The sequence below is a fragment of the Ammospiza caudacuta genome, chromosome 7, assembly GCF_027887145.1.
Source record: "Ammospiza caudacuta isolate bAmmCau1 chromosome 7, bAmmCau1.pri, whole genome shotgun sequence".
Lineage (NCBI taxonomy): Eukaryota > Metazoa > Chordata > Aves > Passeriformes > Passerellidae > Ammospiza > Ammospiza caudacuta.
The window spans coordinates 7,538,476-7,562,178 of NC_080599.1; the positions used below are offsets into that span (position 1 = coordinate 7,538,476).

At 51.9% G+C, this 23,703-nt stretch overlaps 1 protein-coding gene and 1 pseudogene across 1 annotated transcript; both read left to right on the forward strand.

Moving 5' to 3' along the window:
• Positions 1-1,964: 1,964 nt before the first annotated feature.
• Positions 1,965-3,151, forward strand: LOC131559615 (olfactory receptor 14J1-like; the record flags this gene model as incomplete). The annotated part of the gene is made up of 2 exons (XM_058808031.1): positions 1,965-2,426; positions 3,116-3,151. Coding segments are annotated over 2 exons (498 nt in total), but the record flags the coding sequence as incomplete, so codon positions are not given.
• Positions 3,152-8,954: 5,803 nt separating this feature from the next.
• On the forward strand, positions 8,955-9,737 carry LOC131559617 (olfactory receptor 14J1-like; annotated as a pseudogene).
• Positions 9,738-23,703: the final 13,966 nt, after the last annotated feature.

Here is a 23,703-nt window from a genome sequence, read left to right on the forward strand (position 1 = left end):
GTTTGAGTTCTTGAGAAGTTTTTTCAACACTCCCTCAGGGACTGAGTCTGACACCACCAATGCCCGAAGAGGCTCATTAAAGTCCTTGTGCTGTGTCTGTGCTGCTGAGCTTTAAAGGAACAGCTCTTCCCAGGACCAGCTCCTCTCCCAGCCCAGCAGGGCTGAGGGCTCTGCCTGCAGGCACTGAGGGGACAGAAGCCAGGCAGAGACAGGCTGAAGGCAGTCAGGATTGGGAAGACATTGAGCTGAGACTTCACTTGGGGAAACATCTTCACAGCCCTGTGCATGGTGAGTCTGTGGGTGCAGGGCAATGTCCCCCGTGCTCCAGGAGGATCTCCTGAAGCCAGCACACCCCACAGCCTGGGGGATGTATCAGGAGGACTCTCCCAGTTTCTCTGTGGCACAGGAGGAGGAGGAGGAGGAGGATGTGCTGCAGAGCAGGGCTGCCCTGGGCACCGTCAAAGGGACAGGGCAGGACGGCTCCTGCTGCCAGGAACAGCTGCAGGGGGTGAAGCTGGGGCTGCAGCCAGGGCTGCCCAGGGTTGTCCTTGCAGAGCAGCTCCTGCAGCCCTCAGGGCTCTTGGCCAGCCCAGGGCATGTGCCACCTGCCAGGGGCAGCTCTCAGCCTGCCTGGCAGCTCCCCATGGACGCTGCAGGGGAGAAATTGGAGGTGGAAAGAGCCACCCCTATCAGGGCAGATTCCTCCTGCTGTGGAGATGGTGCTGCATGGTCAGGGCTGGCCTCAGCTTTATCCTAAAGGGAAGGGAAAGGGGCTGTCAGCTTTGGCTGTGTCAGTGAAACTCCTGCACTGTCAGCCTGGGCATCAGCAGATGGGCCTCTGCCCTCTCTCTGAAAGTGCCTCCTCAGCCTCCTCTCCCAACAGACAGCAGCAGCAGCACCTTGGCTTGCAGCATCTCTCTTTTTCTGGCCTGCCCTTAAGGCCCCGCTGCCAGGGAGATGCCCCTGGGCAGTGCCCAGTGCTGGGAGGTGTCTGCAGGGCAGAGCTGAGCCCCCAGGGCTGGGCTGGGCCCTGGCAGCACAGGCAGGGACAAGGCTTGGATAGAGAGAAACAGCTCCCAGTAGGCACAAGTTCAGGCAGCAGAGAGCCAGAGCAACCCTTGGTATCCATTCCTGTCCAGCTACAAAGGGAAAGAGCAAAGAGTTGGAGAGATTGATTTTGAAACAGGAGTCTTCAAAAAGGCCACATTATTTTTAAATACAGTTTTAAATTTGTACATCCTTAATAGAGGGAGGTTAAATGAGCAAATGGCACCTGTGTGGGAACAGCAGGTCTGACTGCACTGGGGCACAGGGAGCCCTGTTTTCTCTCTAGGCTCCCCAGTGTTCAGCCTGAGAGCAATGCTAAGAACAGGACTTCTGACCCTTCTAAAAACCACACAGCTAATCTAGCAGCCCAAATCTACACTCAAATTAAAAAAAAAAAAAGGGAAATGAAATTTTCCCAAAGAAAAGGAAGCAATTTTTAGTGCTTGTGTAAGAAAATAGCATAGGATTCACTGAAGATACTTTGTCCAAATTGTCAATGTTGTCTTTGAACAGCTCGCAATGTCCAGAACGAAGAAACGTCCAACAGCAGCTCCATCAGGCACTTCCTCCTGCTGGCATTGGAAGACACGCGGCAGCTGCAGTTCCTGCACTTCTGCCTCTTGCTGGGCATCTCCCTGGCTGCCCTCCTGGGCAACGGCCTCATCATCAGCGCCATTATTGGCGGCCACCACCTGCACACACCCATGTTCTTCTTCCTGCTCAACCTGGCCCTCAGTGACCTGGGCATGATCTGCACCACTGTCCCCAAAGCCATGCACAATTCCCTCTGGGACACCAGGGACATCTCCTACACTGGATGTGCTACTCAGGTATTTCTGTTTGTATTTTTCTTTTCAGCAGAGCTTTCCCTCCTGACCGTCATGTGCTACGACCGCTACATGTCCATCTGCAAACCCCTGCACTACGAGACCCTCCTGGGCAGCAGAGCTTGTGCCCACATGGCAGCAGCTGCCTGGGCCAGTGGCTTTCTCAATGCTCTGCTGCACACAGCCAATACATTTTCATTGCCCCTGTGCCATGGCAATGCCCTGGGCCAGTTCTTCTGTGAAATCCTACAGATTCTCAAGCTCTCCTGCTCACACTCCAAACTCAGGGAAGTTGGATTCCTTGCTGTTGGCTCCTGTTTAGCTTTTGGCTGCTTTGTGTTCATTGTTTTCTCCTATGTGCAGATCTTCAGGGCTGTGCTAAAGATCCCCTCTGAGCAGGGACGGCACAAAGCCTTTTCCACCTGCCTCCCTCACCTTGCTGTGGTCTCCCTATTCCTCTGCACTGGCACATTTGCCTACCTGAAGCCCCCCTCCATCTCGTCCCCATCCCTGGATCTGGCCCTGTCAGTTCTGTACTCAGTGGTGCCTCCAGTACTTAACCCCCTCATCTACACCCTGAGGAACCAGGAGCTCAAGAATGGTCTGAGGAAAATTATGACAAATGCTTTTCAGAAGCAATAAACTCTCATTCTGCCACATAGCTCTATGGTGTTACTCAATAATTCTCACTCTGTGTCCTGTATTTTTTGCTATTTACACAGGTGTTACACTTTTGTGAATTTGTTCACACAACAATTTTTGACTCTACTGTTTTTATTTTAGTATTTTTCTTTAGTATCGCACCCAGAGACTGTATAAACCAGGATCTGTACTACCTCTGTACTACCTATGTGTTTACACAAAATAAAGAACTCTGTATTGCTACATGTGCCTGACCTCTTTCCTCCCTGGCTTCTCTGGAGCTGCAGGGTTGGTGCCTCTGGGCAGAGCTGGAGGAGAAAAGGGAACCCCAGTGTTCCTCCCTGCCAGGGAGCCCCAGGGCTTCTCCTCCATAACCTCCCCTTCCTTCACTTCCACACTCCCCTTCAGTGCCCCTGTGCTGGTTTTAGGCCTCAGGGCTCTTCCAGCTCAGTCCCTGTCCTGCTGCGTGACTGTCCAGGGACTGCAGGCAGGGACAGAGCATGGGCACTTCTGGGACAGAGCTGGCTCTGCAGCAGCATTTCCATTGTGCAAGGGCCTCTCCCCAGTGCAGGACCTGAAAGCTTCAATCCTCTTCCCAGTTTGCTCTCAGGGATGTGCCCAACACAGGGTCCTGAAGAGGACTTCTGCTGGTCACCAGAAGTGACCAGCAGAAGTGTGGCAGTGATCAGGATGGGGTTGTCCCAGCAGTGCCCTTGCAAAGCCAGCACTGCTACAACAGTGGCCTCTCACCCCAGGTCACAGAGATAGCTCTTCCCTCCATGGAGGGACATCAAGTGACGGGGTCAGGAGTCCGTGTTTGCAGTGCACAGCCATTCCACAGCCCTCAACATCCTGTGTGTGTGAGGGGACATAAACCCAGTGAGCACAAACACCTTCAGCTGCTCCTGGAGCTTCCAGAGAGTAACATCCCCTGGGAACCCCTGAGTGCAGGGCTGGGATGAGCTCCTGAGCACAGAGCTCCCCGTGTTCATCCCTTTGGCCGTGGGGCACCTCAGGAAGGGCAGGGCAGGGCAGGGCAGCGCAGGGTGACACCCGCAAGGCTGAGGTCCCTGCCAGGCTCTGGCACTGACAGTGGAGCCCAGGGAGCCTCTGCCCATGCTGCAATGAACTCTGTGTGTGTGTGTGTGTGTGTGTGCAAGGGAAGGACTCGTGTGCCTGGACAGCCCTGGGGCTGTGAGCAGGGCATGAGCCCAGCTCAGGGGTGAGCACCTGACAGAGCCCTGACATTGTTGGCTGTGCCCATAAGAGAAGAGTTGGTCAAGGTGACTGCAGTTAAACCCCCCTGGCCATCAAGTGACAGCCAAGTGTCTCTGTCACCGTCCCTCCTTCATCAGAAAACAGGAGAAAATAAGGTGAAAACATTGGGGGTCATAATAAAGGGAGATTAATACTGGAGGGACTAAAAAGCAAAGGCCAAATTCAGAAGCAAGGAAAACCACGGGAAAAAAAGAGTTCAGCACACATAATGGTTGCTTTGGAAGACAAATATATTAATACAGAAAATCCAGAGACCTTCTTGACCCACACATTTCCCTGCTGATCAGGACATCACATGGAATGGAAGAGCCCTGGGGCCAGTCCAGCCCAGCTGTCCCATCCCTATGCCCCCAGGAACACCTGCCCACCCCAGCCTATTGGTGGAGGATTGCAGAGATGCCTCATGTGGGGCCAGCCCTGCTCAGGGACAGGCAAAGCCTTGGTCTGGGACCGACCCTGCTGCAGCCACGAGAGCCAAGCACAGCAGGACAGGGGTGTCTTGGCAAAGGGAACTCCATGCCAGCCACACCCAGGCCAAGGGGGCTCAGGGGCCCCCTCTCACCTCTGCTATTCCACAATTCAATGAATCTTTTCATTGGAGAGCTCTTTGAAAAGAGAATTGCTAGAGAGGCAGAAGCAGAGCTATAAAATGCACCAGTAAAAACACAGCAGCTCCTGTGAGAAATGAACCCTCCCAGGGCAGTACTGTGGCAGGAGAAGAACCCAGAAGGAGAGGGATGAGCTCAGTGCACTTGTGTGTGTCCCCAGGCACAGAGGGTGAGCGTGGGCAGAGGTCAGGGCAGGGCTGGCAGTGGCAGGGCAGAGCCAGGGGACAGCAAGATGGGAGTGTGCAGCCTGCAGGGACACTGCAGCAGCTGTGGACAGTGCAGGACAAGCTGTGCTGGACATGGCCAAGGGCCCTGGCAGGGCTGGCAGTGCCCAGGAGAAGCCAAGTCTTGGTGCCCTGGGGCACAGCAGGGTCTGCACCACCAAGCGCTGTGAGGAGACACCTTGTCCTGAGGCCCTGGGGCCTCCTGGCACAGCCCCAGCCAGGCTGGGCACTGTCAGCCCCTTGTCCTGCCCTCAGCATCCCTCCACTGAGTGCCCCCAGCTGAGCCCTGGGCACACAGGAGGGACAGGATCTGCCTTCCCCAGGGCTGGGCTTAGGCCTTGGCCTTTCTGCTGCCTCCAGCCAGCCCAGGCTCTACTCAGCATCTGAGCTGCCTGCACAGAGCCCCTGCCTCCCCGCACTCCTGGCCTCAGGGATCTGCTGGGATGAGTCCCTGGGGACCCTTGCTCAGGAATGGCCCTGGGGGCTCTGTAATGCTCCCAGGGACTGCAGGTTTTTCAAAGGACTTTGGGTTTGGCATTTGCCTTGGAGTCTCTGAGAGGTCTGTGCAATCGTGGCCTCCAGTTCTCTAAAGAGTCCAGGAGGAGCCTGTGTTGGTGATGGACCTCACTGGGACTGACACTGAAACTGCATGAAAACCAGAAACTCCAACAACATCTTCTCAGTGTTACAGAATTTTGGCATTACTTTATTCTTGCCAGGATGTTATTGTGGCCAGCACGTGCAATAGAAATCATTCCATCCACACATGTCCGGGTTGCACAGTGAAAATCATTCAATCACACATTGCTTTTTACTATGTTTCTCATACATTTATACAGACCAAACTCAAAGAAATTAATGTTCTTTGCTCTTAAATTACACAATTCTTAGTATTTGATCTCCTATTGATGATTGCTCCATTCGCCTCTGATGTCAATTAAGTCCTCATTCTTTGATTCCCTTCTCAATCTTTTCCCAGTCCAGGTGTCTCACCACACTGGGGGTGATGTTCATTAATGTTCATTTACCTCCTGTGCATCTTCTGGCCACTCCCAATCTGTATATGTTAAGCTTATCAGGCCTCCCCCAACCCTGGTGAACAGAGTCTTTTGAAGAGAAACTTCAATTCCCCTACACCTGGGCGAATGTGCCTGGGCCAGTCTGACCCTTGCTGCTGGGCCAAAGGCAGCAACTGTGGTGTTATCACCCCAGAGATACCTTTAGCTTGCTGGTGGTTGCAGCTGGGCACTGAACAAGTCCAGGCTTGTTAGGAACTCTGTTTACCTCAGGAGGAAAGCTTCAGGCGATGGTGAAGAGGAAAAGGAGATGGATTCTGCTGGAGGGTTTATATCCAGAGGTTTATTCCATGATTACAGAGGTGTGAATGTGAGCAACTGCTCCAACAGAATCCCAACTGCATGGCCTGATCACCTTTTTAAGCTCAGGGACAGGGGAAGGGGAGGGAACAGGTGAGCCACCCAACCAGGTGAGAGGGGCAGGGTCTCAGGGGGGGATGACACCTAGACAGGCCAATGACCCCTGGGCCTGAGGGGCATCCTTTGAACTTGACCAACCACATGACATCTTGCTGGAATGTTAAACTTGATTGACAGCCCAGCAGGGGGCGAGGGGGGAAGGGGAAGAGAGGTATTGGCACACCTGGGGAAGGAAGTTTACAATATACTGCAACATCTCCCCCTAGTTTTGTTTAAAAAGAAGAGGACTGTGTTTGTGGTGCAGAATGATTGCCAAACCATGGTTGATAAATCAGTTCTTCCTCTACAGGAGGGTCAGTGTCTTCCAGAGGCTTCTAGGTCATCCATTGGAGCACTGAGGGCTTCCAAATGGTAGACCTCAGGAGGGGGAGATGAGCTTGAAATTAACTTGAGAACCATGTGTTTGATTAGTCCAAAAACAATGGTAACAACTACAAAATTATAGAAAAAATAAACAGCACTAAAAACACAGTTTTCAGAATAGATCCCAACCAGCCGGAGAGTCCCCAGCCTTTGAACAGTCCATTCAGCCAGTTGTCAGTTTCTCTGTTGACGTCCGAGAGCCTTTGTCAAGGTAGTTCATATGTGGTTTGGGTTGCGGCACTATGCAGGAGATCGCAGGTGGGATGATCACGAGTAGGACGAGAAGCAGGCTCGATCTCATGGCATCTCGAGGCTACACACAAACAGTGGGATCTAAACTGGTACAAAAACTTGAAACAAACATATATTACAAACTATTCCAGATAGGAGGCTTAAATGGAATTTCCTCCAGAGAACGCATGCAGCGTTTTCTTCTCCAGGCAGCATGAGCAACCTGGGGTGCTTCTGTAGATTTCTCTGAGACTTTGGGAACATAGGGCTTTACCCATTTGGAAGGAACCCACCTTAAACCAGAGGGGGTGGACACACAGGCATATCCACGTCCCCAAGTAACCAATTTGTAAGGTCCCACAATTTTCCAAGTCTCAGGGTCCTTTACTAAAACTGGAGGTTTTCCTTTCATTAACCTATGACTGCTCCCCGCAAAGTGGTGTAGGATGGATGGGTTCAGGCTGTCAAAAGAACAATTCAGAAAATTGATTGTGAATAGCGCCCTGGATAACTGGATGTGGGGAGGTTCTACCTTCAGAACCTGTTGTTGCTGGTCCAGGACCCTTTTAATATCACGGTGAGTTCTTTCTACAATGGCTTGACCTGTAGGGGAGTAGGGGATGCCAGTTTTGTGCTCTACTCCCCATTGCTGCAGGAAGCTCCCGAATTCCTTGGATTTATAAGCAGGCCCATTATCAGTTTTCAGCTTCTTGGGGATACCCATGAAAGAAAAAGCCTGTAAGAGGTGCTTAATAGCATTGATAGATGATTCTCCTGTGTGGGCAGAAGCAGGAGGACTCTCCGAGTTTCCCTCTGGCACAGGAGCAGGAGGAGGAGGAGGATGTGCTGCAGAGCGGGGCTGCCCTGGGCACCATCACAGGGACATGGCAGGATGGCTCCTGCTGCCAGGGACGGCTGCAGGGGCTGAAGCTGGGGCTGCAGCCAGGGCTACCCAGGGCTGTCCTGCAGAGCAGCTCCTGCAGCCCTCAGGGCTCTTGGCCAGCCCAGGGCATGTGCCACCTGCCAGGGGCAGCTCTCAGCCTGCATGGCAGCTCCCCATGGACGCTGCAGGGGAGAAATTGGAGGTGGAAAGAGCCACCCCCATCAGGGCAGATTCCTCCTGCTGTGGAGATGGTGCTGCATGGCCAGGGCTGGCCTCAGCTTTCTCCTCAAGGGAAAGGAAAGGGGCTGTCAGCTTTGGCTGTGTCACTGAGACTCCTGCACTGTCAGCCTGGGCATCAGCAGATGGGCCTCAGATCTCCATCAGAAAGTGCCTCCTCAGCCTCCTCTCCCTACAGACAGCAGCAGCAGCAGCACCTTGGCTTGCAGCATCTCTGTTTGTCTGGCCTGCCCTTAAGGCCCCTGCTGCCAGGGAGATGCCCCTGGGCAGTGCCCTGTGCTGGGAGGTGTTTGCAGGACAGAGCTGGGACCCCAGGGCTGGGCTGGGCCCTGGCAGCACAGGCAGGGACAAGGCTTGGATAGAGAGAAACAGTTCCCAGTAGGCACAACTCGAGGCAGCAGAGAGCCAGACCAGCCCTTGGTATCCTTTCCTGTTCATGTGCATAGGGAAAGAGAGAAGGGTTTGGAAAAAAAAAATTCAGCTGGAGAATTCAAAAAGTCTACTCCATTTTTCAAAAAATATTAAAGCGTGATCACGGTGAAATAGAGAGAGGTTGAATTAACAAAGGGCACCTGTGTGGTTCCAGCAGGTCTGACTGCACTGTGGCACAGGGAGCCCTGTTTTCCCTCAGGTCTCCCCAGTATTCAGGCTGAGTGCAATGCTGAAAGTAAAGCAGTAACTCAGAAGGAGCACAAGCCTGAAATCAAAAAGGAAATCTGTCTAAGCTTGTCAATATCTTTTTCAACAGCGCACCATGCCCAGAATGAAGGAATGTCCAACAGCAGCTCCATCAGCCACTTCCTCCTCCTGCATTTCTGCCTCTTGCTGGGCATCTCCCTGGCTGCCCTCCTGGGCAACGGCCTCATCATCAGCGCCGTAGCCTGCAGCCACCACCTGCACACGCCCATGTTCTTCTTCCTGCTCAACCTGGCCCTCAGTGACCTGGGCTCCATCTGCACCACTGTCCCCAAAGCCATGCACAATTCCTCTGGGACACCAGGGACATCTCCTATGCAGGATGTGCTGCTCAGCACTTTTTCTTTCTCTTCTTTATTGCAGCAGAGTTTTCCCTCCTGACCATCATGTGCTATGACCGCTACGTGTCCATCTGCAAACCCCTGCACTACAGGACCCTCCTGGGCAGCAGAGCTTGTGCCCACATGGCAGCAGCTGCCTGGGCCAGTGGCTTTCTCAATGCTCTGCTGCACACAGCCAATACATTTTCATTGCCCCTGTGCCATGGCAATGCCCTGGGCCAGTTCTTCTGTGAAGTTCCCCAGATCCTCAAACTCTCCTGCTCCAAATCCTACCTCAGGGAACTTGGGCTTCTTGCTGTCAGTGTCTGTTTAGCATTTGGCTGCTTTGTGTTCATTGTTTTCTCCTATGTGCAGATCTTCAGGGCTGTGCTGAGGATCCCCTCTGAGCAGGGACGGCACAAAGCCTTTTCCACCTGCCTCCCTCACCCGGTTGTGGTCTCCCTGTTTCTCAGCACTGCGGCATTTGCCCACCTGAAGCCCCCCTCCATCTCTTCCCCATCCCTGGATCTGTGAGTGTCAGTTCTGTACTCGGTGGTGTCTCCAGCCCTTAGTCCCATCATCTACAGCCTGAGGAACCAGGAGCTCAAGGCTGCAGTGTGGAGACTGATGACTGGATGCTTTTCAGAAACATTAAACTGCTGGCCAATATCTAATTTCTTAAATAATAAAAAGACTTATAATAAAAATAATTTTTGATACTTGTTGTTGGTTTGGTTGTGGGTGTTTTTTCCTTTGTTTTTTTTTTTTTTTTCTATTGTCCACAAAGGACTGTCATTCCTTCTGCCATTTCTCCTTTTGTTTCCCTCCACTTTAACCGTGGCCCCAGACTGCATCAATGAGAAGCTGGTCTCTTGGTGGCTTTGAAGGAACTAAAAGATCTCCCAGCACTGTTTTCACCAGAGATGCCCCTTCTGTTCTCTTCTCTGGAGCTGCAGCAGCAATGTCTGTGTGCAGAGCTGGGGCAGATCAGTGCTGGCCCAGCAGCTGGGCCCAGCAGCAGCAGCCGCACTTGGTGTTGCCAGTGCTGCTGCCGTGGCCCTGCCCCGCTGCCCTGGTGGCCCTGGTGTTGCTGCAGGTCCTGAGTGCTCTTGGGGCCGGGCACAGCCCTGGGGGTGACAGTGCCGGGGCTGCAGCAGGGACAGGCCATGGACACTGCTGGGGCTGTGCTGATGCCTCAGCGCAGGGCCTGGGGGCTCCAGGCTCCTTGCCCAGGCTCTCTCAAGAACACGGCCAGGCCGACGCTCAGCACAGAAAAGCCCTGTGAGCAGCCCCAGGCTGGCCCTGGGCAGGCTGGGGGTAAACAGCATGGCTGGGGCTCTGCAAGGGCCCTGTGGCAGATGGGAAGGAGCAGCAGAGCAGGAGCTGATCCATCCCCAGTGCGCTGCACAGCCCAGGGCAGCATCCCAGAGCGTCCTGATGGAGCTTCCAACAACATCCCCCCTCTGCAGCCCTGGCCTCTCTCCCAGCTCACACAGGTGCCCCATCCTTACAGGCACAGACACAGCAGCACTGGCTCAGGAACCCCTGTTTGCATTGCACAGAGCAGGGGGAGCACTCCCATGCTGTTGGTGTGGGAATATGAACCTGAGGGAGCACAAATGCCATCAGCCCCTGGGGCCAGCAAGGGCTGGGGGACACCAGGGAAACCACTCAGCTTTGTCCTGGCCTCTGCAGTCACCCAGAAAGTTTGATCCCATCAGCTGGGTGTTTCCTGTCCCACTGCAGACGCTGTTGTTCAGAGCCAGGGCTGCCTGGCAGCCATCCCCAAACTGCCCTGAGCATTTCCTTGGCTTCACCTTTGCTTTCTTTGCTCTCCCTGCTACAGATTTCTTCCTGTTGCCCACCCCTTTTCTCTGCCCTGCTAACAGCCCATCCCTGTTTGCCCTTTCCTCTCTGGCTGGACTCCCCATTGCAGTTCCTGACTTGGCCCCATGGGAACGTCCGTTGGGGAGCAGGATCATCCTACAAGTGCTGTAGGAATTGTCTGCAGGCTCCTGCAGTGCCTGGTGCTGCTCCCTTGCCAGCGGCACCCCAGGCCAGGGGGGCACATCTGGGCTGCTGTGTCTGGCTCTGGGGCTCCCTGTTCTGGGCAGTGAGGAGGAGCTGCAGAGGCTCTGCAGGACTGACAGGATGGGCTTTGGGGCTGGCAGGAGAAGCTGAGGGACCTGGGCTGCTGGAGCTTCTGAAGAGGAGGCACAGGGCTCATCCTGCAACTTCTCTAAGGGTGGTTTCAGAGAATCTCAGAATCAGCAAGGCTGGAAAAGGCCATGGAGATCATCAAGTCCAACCTGTGCCCTGACACCGCCTTGTCTCCCTGAGCCTCCTCTTTTCCAGGATAAACAACCCTAGCTCCATTAGCTGCTCCTCACAGGATTTGTGCTCCAGACCTCTCCCCAGCCTTGTTGCCCTTCTCTGGACACACTCCAGCCCCTCCATGGCCTTTCTAAATTGGGGACCCAGAACTGGACACAGCATTCGAGGTGTGGCCTCACCAGTGCTGAGTGCAGGGCAAGAATCACTGCCCTGCTCCTGCTGTCCACACCATTCCGCATCCAGGCCAGGAGCCATTGGCCTTCCTGCCCACCTGGGCACACTGCTGGCTCATGTCCAGCCTGCTGTCCATCAGTGCCCCCAGGTCCCTTTCTGCCTGGCTGCTGTCCGGCCACTCTGTCCCCAGCCTGTAGCACTGCAGGGGTTGTTGTGGCCAAAGTGCAGGACCCAGCACTTGGTCTTGTTCAACCTCACTTTGTTGGATTTGGGCCCTGGATCCAGCCTGTCCAGGGCGCTCTACAGATCCCTCCTACCCTCCAGCACATCCACACTCACACCCAGCTTGGTGTCATCTGCAAATTTGCTGATGCTGGACTCAGTCCCCTCATGCAGATCATCAGTGCAGACATTGAAATCCACGCTGGCTGGCTCTGATCCCTCGGCCATCCTGTGGGTGCCCTCGGATGGCACTCAAGGTGATCTGTTCCATAACCTTGCCGGGCACCCAGGTCAGGCTGACAGGCCTGGAGTTGCCCAGCTCCTCCTTCCAGCCCTTCTTGGGGATTGGCTCACATTGGCCCCTCCAGTGCTCTGGGACCTCCCTGCTGAGCCAGCACTGATGGTAAATGATGGAGAGCAGCTTGGGGAGCTCATCCACAGCTCCCTCATCCCCCTGGGATGGATCCCATCTGCTCCCAGAGACACCTGTGAGCATCTGAGTGGTTCAGCAGGTCCCCAGCTGCTTCCTCCTGGATTACAGGGGTCTGTTCTCCTCCCTGTGCCCATCTACCAGCTCAGGAGAACACTTGTTTTGAGGACAACTTGACTTATTTTTGAAAATTGGAGCAAAGAAGGTGTTAAGCAGCTCAGCTTTTCCTTATCTTACTTATTGTATTCCCCACTGCCTCCAATAAAGTGTAGATGTTCTACTTATCCCTCCTTATACTATTAGGAACATTTTAGAACAGTTTTTATTATTTTTCACAGAAGTGGCTGGGTTATGTTTTAATTGACCTTTTACCACTCTACTTTTCTTTCTGCATGACCTAACAACATCCTTAAACACTTCCTGAGATGCCTGATCTTCTGTCTGAAGGTGATGCACCCTCTTTTTTCCCTCAGTTCCCACAAAAGCTCCATGCCCAGCCAGGACAATAGTTAGCTGGCTCAACTTTTGCACAGAGGCACAGGCTGCTCCTTCTCCCTCAAGTTTTCTTTATTGAGGTGTGCCCATCCTTCCTGGACACTTTGTTTTTAAGAACTGTTTCCCTTAAAAAGTCAGTATCTGATTTGGTACTCTCCAAATCTGCACCCTGAATAAGCCAATGTCTGCCCTCTGTAATTCCAGTGATGAAGTTTTGTTGCAGCCCCTCTTTCTTCCATAGAATATTTGAAACTGTTGTTTCATGGTGACTTTGCCTCAGGCAGCCTTCAACCACCACATCTCCCACCAGCCCTTCTCTGTTTGTGAACACCAGCCCTTTTCTGTTTGTGAAAGAGCTTTCCTTGGGAGTGGGTCTGTTACCAAAAATTTGGCAAAATAATAAAACTCCATAACCCCAATGTAGCATTAAGAAGCAGCATTCTTTATTTGGCTGGATTCACAGGGGCATAGCTCCTCCCAAAGCTGTGCATGCTGAGTACAGGAAAGCTTCTGTTTATATTCTGTATTTTGCATACATATTCATTGATTGTGCTGGACTAAACACACATATGATAATCATTTCCCCAAAGTAATTAATATATTTCCCCTCCCCTTTACCCATGGGTTCTCCTGTCCTGGGGGTCTCTCTGCTGGACCCTGGTGCTCAGGGACCCCAATGTTCCAGTCGGCCTGGCTGAGCTGGCAGGACACTGAGGCTGGTGAATTTCAGTTCCCCTTCTCACACAATGGGCATTGTTTGGTTTCCATAGGCCTGGGGTTTTGGAGAACCAGCATTGTGTGTACTCACCTGGTGTAGACAATTTATCATCTGGTGACATGAGATCACAGAGTGGGCTATGACATCAAAGAGTGGGTTATGTGAGGTCACTGAGCAACTATGGCATCATAGGCTGTCTCTGTGACATCACAGAGACAGGTGTGACATCACAGGGCAGAGGAGTGACATCACAGGGCAGAGGACTGACATCACAGAACACATTATGATATCATAGAGTTGGCTGTGACATTAGAGACCAGCTATCTGACTTTAGATAATGGGTTGTGACATCACAAAGCTGGCTGTGACATCGGGGGGGGTGGCAGTGTGACATCACAGGAGGGCTGTGTGACTTCACAGAGTGGGTTGTGGCATCAAAGACCAGTATAGCGATATCAGAGGAAAAACTATGTCATTACTGAGCAGGCTGTGATGTCACAGGAGGGCTGTTTGAGGTCACTGGGTTGGTCACTCCGCCCCAGGCCCCCCTCACAGTTTCCCCCCCAGAAGTCCAAAGCTGTTCATGCCCAGCAGGGTCCCCTATCCCCTGGTATCCCCCTGGCCCACCTGGAGCCACAGCCTCCACCAAAGGATGTTCCACAAGATCCACCCCAGAGACTGACATGGGGACAAGGGGCCAGGGCTGTGTGACCAGGACATCAAGGACGTGGATTATCCAGATCACTGTGGCCTGGGTTGGGTTGCCCAGGGCAGGAAAGATGTCTGGCAGCTGGAGCAGGGTCTGGGAAGGGCCTCCAAGGTGGGGCTGGAGCCCTTGGGCTGTGAGCAGAGGATGAGGGAGCTGGGCCTGTCCAGCCTGGAGCAGGGAAGGCTGAGGGGCTCCTCATGCCAGCCTGGCAGTGCCAGCCAGGAGGGGATGGAGAGCACAGATCCCCTGTGTGTCTCAGGCAGTTTCTTCTGCAAAAAAGCAGGTGGGAGTTGATACCAAGGAGCTGAAAGCTGCAGATGCAGCCTTCAGCGGAGGAAGCTCAGATTTGCACAAGGCTGCTCACGGCCCCAGGGGTTGGATGAGGGAAATGGTAGGGAGGGGTTCGGGAAAAAATCTGATTGATTGTCAGCCGCAAAGGGTCCTGATGTTCATGTCTATTCACACTGCATTAGGATGTGCTAAGATCAATATCAACAGGAAATTGCTGATATCGATTAACAAACAGGAAAAGAAAATTAACAAGAAAAAAGAGTATCTTTGCATTGTTTTCAATACAGTAGATTCAGTTCAAATATGACTCTAAAATCCATCTAATTAACCACAAAAATTTGTAGACCTTAAATTAAATTATTCACAAGGTCTTGTCTTGTCACAGTGTTTTAAAATGTTAATGACCCCTCCAGCTCTGAATTCCTGAACTGAAAAGCTGAAGGCAGAACAAGCCTCTGGAGAAGTAAAATTCATATGGGAAACTCCAAGAGGCTGAGGATCCATCCTGATCAGAGCAGCAATGAACAGAAATGGGCACAGCTTTGTGGCTGCCCCAGCTTTGGCATGGGCCCTGGGCCTGGAGCAGGAGCAGCCTTTGAGGGCCCCAAGGCCGGGGCTCTAGTGCTGCCCTGGGCAGATGGGATGGCAGCAAGGGCTGCAGAGCTCTCAGCATCTCAGCCCGAGGGGAGCAGGGCAGCCAGGGAGCCTCCTTTGGCCTTGGCCAAGCACCTTCCCCCATGGCTGGGGCTGAGTCCTGTGGCAGCTGCAGCTGCTGCTGTGCCCTTGCTGGGGGCTGAGGCAGTGGGGCAGTGGCCAGAGCAGCCTGGCCTGAGCAGAGCTGTGGGGCCAGAGCCGGCTGGGCTGGGCTGGGGAGAGGCCCTTGGTGCTGCCCAGAGCTCAGGGCAGCTGGCAGAGCTTGCAGGGAGCTGGGCTGGGCTCAGAGAGCCTGGCCCAGAAACTATCAGTGTCCATCTCAGCCTGGCTGAGCGTGCAGGGGCCAAGAAGAGCAGCCCAGGGTCTGCAAATTCTCTGGGTGGGAGCTGAGCTTGTGAGCCCTTGAGCCCTGCCAAGTGCTGGGGCTGCACCTCCAACTCCAGAGGAGATTGGACAGATGGGAGCAGACACAAATCATTCCTGCTGCATTCTGTCTTTTGTTTGCTTGTACAGGTGACCTGGATCCATATGTAGAGGAGGGGTTTTGTGTCAGATAACACTGATAGGGTGAGAAGAATAATATTATGTAGCTGAAAATAATATTTCATGCATAGTACACACTGAGGAAAAAAAGACACATATGATCAGAATAGCATCTGAGTTTTTCAGAGGATGAGAGACCCACTGATGTGCCAGTAGTCAAACCTGTTCAAATACTTTCCTCGAGGCTTCCTTGAGATGAGAGGTGACCACCAGAGGCCAAAGCCAGCCAGAGCTCTCTGTCCTGGCAGCTTTTATCTGGGAGAACCCTTGCATATAGGGAATTTTTCAGGGGGAGTATCAATTTTGGCTGTGAGAACCTGGGAAGACAGATGGCTCTTTTCCATAGGAAGGAAAGCACAAAGCCCCAGTGCTCCAGGGGCTGATGAGAGGCAGCCCTCAGCATTCCAAGATCATCTGGACCTGTCAGGTGGCCCCTGGGAGGCCAAACCAGCCAGACCTGTTCCATCTCCCCTTGGTTCCATGAGGCCCTGCAGTGTCACAATGTTCTCCTTGCTTCTGCAGTGTCACAGTGGCCCTGTGTTTTCATGAGGCCCTGCAGGGTCACAGTGGCCCTTTGGTTCCGTGGGGCCCACAGTGTCCCAATGGTCTCCATGATTCCATGGGGCCTTGCAATTCCACAATGCTCTCCATGGATCCATGGTGCCCTGCAGGATCACAACGGCTCTTTGGTTCCACGAGGCCCTGGAATGAGGCAATGGCCTCTTGGTTCCACAAAGCCCTGCTGCTTCACACTGGCCCCTAGGGACCATGCAGCCCTACATAGCCGCAGTGATGGCCTTGATGCCGCAGGGTCCTCACAGTGTCACAATGATGTCTGCATTTCAGAAGGCCCCATAGTTTCACAATGGTCTCTTGGATCCATGGTATACTGCTATGTCACAATGGCTCCTGCATTTCAAATGGCCCAACAGTGTCACAATGGTATCCAAGGTTCCATGAGGCATGTGAGACCCAGCTCTCAGGAAGCCAAAGGCAGGCAGACTTGTTGGCAATGGCGGCTTTTGTCTGGGAGCAATCGCTGGATATTGGGAATTTTGGAGAGGGAATCCCATTTTGGCCATGGATGCTTGAACGAGAAAAGCAGTTCTTTTCCATTTCAAGGAATCCAGAGCCCCAGCGTTTCAGGGGTACATGAGAAGAGACCCTTGACATGCCAAGGGCAGTTGGACCAGTCAAGCCAAGCCAACCAGACCTGTTCCCTGTTCCCTTGTTTCCATGGGACCCTGCAGTGTCACAGTGGTGGTGTCATATTGGATCCTTGGTTCCATGAGGCCCAGATGTGTCACACTGGCCTCTTGTTTCAATGGGGCTCCAGAGTGACACAATGGTCCTTGCTTCCATGAGGCCTTGCAGTGTCACAGGGGTCTCCTTGGTTGCTGCAGTATCACAATGGATGTTTGGTTCCATGGGCACTCACAGTGTCAGAAGGGTCTCCTTGGTTCCATGAGGCCCTGCAGAGCCCCTTGATTCAACGAGGTCTCCAAGTGTCATCATGGCCTCCAGGATTCCATGAGGCCCCACAATGTCCCAATGGACCTCTGGTTCCATGGAGTCCTCCACTGTTCCATGGATCCTTAGTTCCAGGGGCCCTGCAGTGTCACAATAGACTCCTTGGTTCCATGGTGCCACACAGTATGACAACTGCCCCTTGGCCTGCCAAGACCCCATAGTGTCACAATGGTTCCTTGGTTCACGAAGTCTTGCTGTGTTACAATGGACTTGTGGTTCCATGAGATTTCACACTGCCAGCAGCAGTCTCCTTGGTTCTGCAGTGTCACCATGGACCCTTTGTTCCATGAGGTTCCGCTGTTGAACACGGTCCCCTTGGTTCCGTGAGGTTCTGCTGTGTTACAATGGACCCATGGTTCCACCAGGCCTTGCTGTGTCACAATGGCCCCTTGGTTCCAAGAGGATTCTCAGGGCCACAATGATTTCCTTGGATCCACAGTATCACAATGGACCATTGGTTCAATGAGGTCCCAATGTGCCAGAATGGATTTTGGTTCCAGGGGGTTCTGCTGTGTCACAATGGACACTTAGTTCCATGAGTTTGCACAGTGTCACAGCTGACTCCTTGGGTCTGTGAAGCCCCGCTGTCACCATACTCTGAAATATCAGAATAAGGCTTCTTAACACTAATTTGATATTTCAGAGGGTGTTATTTATTCACGCCAGAGCTCTATCCCAGTGAGGGATAACTCCTAACCTTACACGGACCTGTAATTCTACCAGTGTGTTGCATATATACAGTTGCTAAATGTGAATTACAATTTATCCATTTCCATAAAACCCACCACAAGTTCCCAGATTCACTCCTTGTTTTCTCTATCCCTGCACCCTTGAGCCAGATGTCTTCTTTTTCTCTTCCAACCATCCTTGCTGGGAAAGCAGCCCCTGCATGCCTTGTTCCTGTACTGAAAGTCCACAGAAAGGGTAAAAATGAAATGAACCCTTTTGGTATCAGCCCCAGGCTTTTTGTGGGCAGGCAGAGGCAGGCAGGAGGCAGAGCTGTCAGCAAAGGAAGGGCCCAGCCAGGGGGGGCAGCTGGGGGAAGCTGACAGCCTGCAGGGACAGAGGCGCAGGGCAGGGACACCGTGGGACAGCCTGGGCTGCACAGGGCACAGGGATGGGCAGCAGCTGAAAGACTGCCCTGCCAGAGCCAACCTGGGCAGCACTTTGGCCATGGCTGCTGGGCCTGGGCCTGAGGCAGGAGCAGGAGACAAGTGACCCTTGCAGGCCTGGGGCCTCATTGCCTCCTCGTCCCTGCTCAGCAGCCTGGCAGGGGCCGCCCCATGCTCCTGCCCTTGCCATTGCACATCCCCACATGCCAGTGCCCATCCCAGCAAGAGCCCTGAGCAAGGAGGGAGGGACAGGATCTGCCTGGCCAGGGGCTGGGGCTCAGGCCTTGGCCCTTTGCATTCATGAAACACATCCAGCTTTGCTCAGCACCAGAGACACCTTGGCCTTGTTTGTCCCCAGCTGCCATCACTGTCTCCAGTGTTCTGCTCTAACTGGAACCTGGGGACACTTTCCCAGTGGTGTCCCCTCTGTGTGACCTATTAAAACTTCAAGAAAATTTGGAGTGTAAATTTAACTTCGAGTTCTTGAGAAGTTTTTTGAAGACACTTTCAGGGACTGAGTCCAATGTAAACAACTTTAAAGCCCTGAGAGGGTCATTAAAATTTTCCAAGTCCTGTTATGGGGAAAGATTTCAAACACCTTGTAAAACAATACACATTCCTATTTTAAAGGATGTATTTTATTTTATTTCTCTTTAGAGCAGAGGTGATTGCAGCAGTCTGTGATTGACATTGAGCCAGGGTCTCTCCTCAGCAGCTCTGGCCTGCTCACAGAAGCTGTGCCTGGAGCTCTGACCCAGTGTGGACAACCTTGCTCCACATTGCCCAGCCCCATCCTGTCTGTCCTCACTGCCCTGGGCCCTGCTGTGCTTGCAGAGCTGGCTGCACCCAGCCTAAGTGGGCTTTTCCCTTTTTGTACTTTTTGCAGCAATCTCAAACTGCTGAGTTTCCCCACTGCAAACAGACACACTGCTCAGGTGTGTGCCAGCCTCAGGTGCCACCAAAGGCACTGCAGAGCTGCCCTGGGCCAGCTGTGAGGGTGGATCATCAGCCCAAGCTGCACTGGGCACTGCAAGGGGCTGTGGCCATGGGCATTGCACTGACCCCACTGCTGGGTTTGGCTGCCATGGCCACCGTGAGAAATGAAACTGTCTTTGGAAACACTGGGGAGGACTGGGACATACTGGGGAACACTGGGAACGCTGTGGGAGACACTGGGATATACAGGGAGTGACACTGGGGAGGTCTGGGACATACTGGGGAACACTGAGAATGCTGTGGGAAACACTGGGACATACTGGGAGTCACACTGGGGGATACTGGGACATAACGGGGACACTGGGGTTATTGCAGAGAAGACTGGGGACACTGGGGCATCCTGTGGATGACACTGGGAGGAACTGGAAACAACAGCCTCATTGGAGCCGGGACTACAACGCCCGTCATGCCCCGTGCTCCACAGAATCCCGGTATCCGCCTACATCTTTCCCATAATTTTCCCCCAGACCCTCCAGGATCCCTCCGTGCTCCCTCAGCACCCATTCGGGACCCCTCAAAGTGTCCCTAGACCCCTTGAGTGCTCCTAACCCCACAGATGCCCGGTACAGCCACTTCTGGGAATTCATTTCCTGTCATCCCCACAGCTCCACGGCCCCTCAGAACACAGTCCCGCGCCTAAAACTCCTGCCGTGCCCCGCACCCTAAAGAGCCCGGTTAGAGCTCCCCAAGCTCCCAGCAAGTGCTCCCAAACAGTTTAAGTTTCCCCAAGGACCTCAAGTCGTGGCTCGGATGCAAAAGTGTCCCCCAAGAGCCTTCCTGGACCACAAACATTGTGTTCGAGCCACTTCCGGGACTACAGCTCCCATCATGCTCTGCGCCCCACCAAGAGCCAGTGCAGCTGCGCCCAGAACTCCCATGATGCTCCGCGGCCTCTTTAAACCGTTTGATACCCGTGCCTAAAACTCCCGTCACCTCCTGTGCCCCAGAGAGCCCCGTTTGAGTCCCCCAAGGGCTCACCCGGACCATGAAGCGCCCTAAATTCCCCTCCCTGACCTCCAAGGGCCCCCCTGGACCCCCAAGTTTTGCCCTGGACCCTGAACTGTCCCTCAGAATCCCTGAGTGCCCCTCCAAGTTCCCACCTGGCTCACCCAAGTGTCCTCCAGACCCTCAAGTTCTCTCTGAATTCTCTTGCCAGACCCAAAACTATCCCAACTGTGCCCCAGAAATGTTTTAAGGGACCCCAAAGTGGCCTCTGTGAGACGCAAAGCTGTATTTCATGTCAGGTACAAACAGGCAATATGTGCATTTGCGAATGCGAGATGTGTGGACCCCGACAATGGGAGAGCTGTGAATTCTAATAATAACTGAGGAAAACAAAGCATGGAAAAAGGCCTTTGAACCTATCTTTTGTTTGCAATCAACCCTGGTTGATTTAGGAGCATTGGAATTAAGGTGTTAAGGATGTTGCTTTTTGCCTGCATTTAATCCATAAAAAGCTTTGCAATAATAACCTTTTGAAGTATAATTTTAGAATATTACTTGTATCCTTGAAACTATAGCTTTAGAATACATATAAAGGAAATATGCTTATCTCACGGCTTATTGAAGCAGAGAAAAACAGCTTGAGAAAGAAAGATGAACATCACCTCAAGGATTTATGGCTTAGACCAAAGGTAAGCAAGACATCACTGTTATTAGATTTATAGTCTCGGCAATTAAAAGGTGGACACACATCTGGGGAGCTGGACCCCACCAGATGGGATTTGTCTTTCTTCTTTCGGAAACTGGACCACCACCATCTGGGGATACTCCTTTGAGAATACATCCTGAAAAATTAAAATCACAATTGTGATGTAATAATGTGGAATAAAAATTGCTGATGAGTAAAAAAAATTGGAAATAGAAACTGCTGAAAAACCTGATGAGTACCCTTATAAATACCTGTAAGCCTCAACTATCAGTGTGCAGTTGGAGGGAAAACTTCCTCCATTGTACCCAGTTCTGTATTGCTCATACTTTACCATATTAAATAATAAATTGATTGCTGCTTGAATATTGGCCTAGTCAAGCTTCTTATTTATAACACTGTTAGCTGTATGGGCTGGCCATGGCACTTGGTAATTAATGTGCTGTCATGCTGTGAACTGAATTCACTCCTTATATGAAATAAACAGGGCCAGGAGACTTCTTCTCCTTTTTAATGCCTTTATTATAAGTGATCAGCTCAGGATTGGGCAGTGCGGACGGGTCTACAGCTTCCCGTAGTCTCTCCCAGGGCGACTCCAAGGAGGATATGCGCAGCTTTATCCATTAGGGGTAGAGCTGGGGATCAGGTCCTTGTGGGAGCCTTTTAGGGCGTGGTGATGCCTCCCGATGTTACTTCTGCTGGCTGTCTTAGCTGGCCCTCGGCGCTGGGGACGACTCCCGTGCTCAGGGCGAGAGGGACTCCGAAGGTGTTCAGCATCTCTGCAGGCCCAGCACTCCGCTCCTCTTGTCCAGACATCACTCCAATCTCTCAACTCTTAGGTGGCTCGTTGTTTTTGGAGTTTTCTCCGTGCATTTGGAATAGGGGTCCCACACAGCATGCTGGTCCTTAGAGTTATTTTGCATATCCCTCCCCTCCAAAGTCTCTTCTCCTCACTGTTCGGGAGGTACCCCATCCTTCACTGTCTCAGACAAGGGCCATTAACTCACCCCAGCCAGGGCTTTTACTGATACAAAAACAACTATTAACAATAACGACCCGTAATTACCATAACACAAGCAGCAGCCCAGCAGCAACAGTGGTAACCTTTTTCTCACAAAAAAAAAATTAACAGAATTTTTTGTTTATAACAGTCCCCCCTCTTTTTCTTTGATCGAGCTTAAATTTTAAGCTCGCATCAACTTACAATTTTGGACTCATGGGCTTCATATTTAATTTTTCAAATTGACTATAAATTTCTTCTGCACTTTGTTAATCATGGTTACTTAACTTTGTTACTTTCCTTGGTTTCCTTAGGCTGCCTAAAAGTGGCAATGTTGTGTGCTATCCAATACACTCTCTTATTTTTCTGATAAAGGACCAATTGGGAGAGGTTAACACAATCAGGGTTAGAATTGATGTGGACTCTGGACCAGGAGCTCACTTCTTCCTCCTCATAGAGAGGTTAGTAGCATTCACTGCACGGCTCTCCTGGGCTCCCCCGAGCACCACCAGCAATCAGAGCCATCATTACTACCCTTCCCAAGAGTCCGGTATGGGTCATCTCGCAGAGCCTGCCCACCCAGCCTTGCCTCTTGGGGAATTTTACTGAGAAGAAGCTTCCAAGCTCTTTAGAGTCCCTTCTGCCCGCTTCTCTGGTTAAACCTCTCTTGGTCTGTTCCCTACCAATTTTGGTTTCTCCTAGGGGAGTGCTCTGTAGAGGATTTACCTGGAGTCTTTAGAATTAACTTGGGGAACTTAACCATAATTACTTATTCACAGTCTTAAACTTTTTACCAACATAGTTTACACAGAATCATCTTGAAACATTTTAAGCAATGTTAGAACTCTGATACCAATTATTTTCCCATACAGTTCAGTCTTTTTGACTCTTCCTTCTGAGAGTCAACTTTAAATCACAGTATACTCAGCTGAATTAACTTGTGATGTGGATGAATCCTTATCCAGTGCCTGGGGGTGAGACTGGTGTGGACTCTGGCCCAATGCCAGAGGGAAAAACTGGGAGTCTGGCCCAATGCCAGAAGGAGAATGGGGTGGAGTCCGGTCCAGTGCCAGAGGGAGAATGGGGTGCAGTCCGGTCCAATGCCAGAGGGAGAATGGGGTGGAGTCCAGTCCAATGCCAGAATGCCAGAGGGAAAAAAACTGATGCTGAATCCTGGTCCAATGCCAGGGGGTGAGAGTGATGTGAGTCCAACCTCCTTCTTTTGGTCTGCACAGTCGAATTAGTAATGAAGAGTACCTGAAACAGGCTTTCAAACACAGGCATTAATGGTCTGCTATTTTATGATTCTATCAAAACTCAGTTTCTCGATTTAATGTTATTGGTTAACTTCTCCATAGCTTGTATGTTTCTCTTATCAACTTCTGCACACTCTGAATTTTGCAGGGAGTTGTATTTCGGTTAGCTAACTTAACACCCAGAGTGCTTTTATTCTCTTATTTTTCTGTGTATTTAATTCACTGGTTTTCTGTTCTGTTTTCAAGATCTTATTTATTTATCTCTTTTGTCTGTTTCTTACTTTCACTTACAGCTTAAATACTACTTTTCTTTCAACCCCTTACACTTAAATTTTTTATTTTTTTTTTTCTTACACCATTCTTCTATACAATACTCTCCCCTCTAAGGAGATGTGGTAAAACTTGTAATGCACGATCTACATTACCTCTATTCTAATTCGTCTACATTCACTCTCTTTTATTTCTCATTCACTATCACCCATTCCTTCACACCCTCAAGACACAAACTGGATCATTATTGCTAGAAAATCATGGGTCCCTGTAGCCCCCCCTCACCTTGGGGTTGGCCCACAGGTTTCAGTATCTCTGGGCCTCCCTGAAGGGCCCTGACTCTGGTTGCCTCTGGTGCACATTCACCTGTGAGGCTGTCTGCGTGTCACTCACACTCTTACAGCTCGGCTCCCTCACACATCTGGGGAGCACTAGTCTGGTTTGCAGGTCACACACACACACTTCAGCC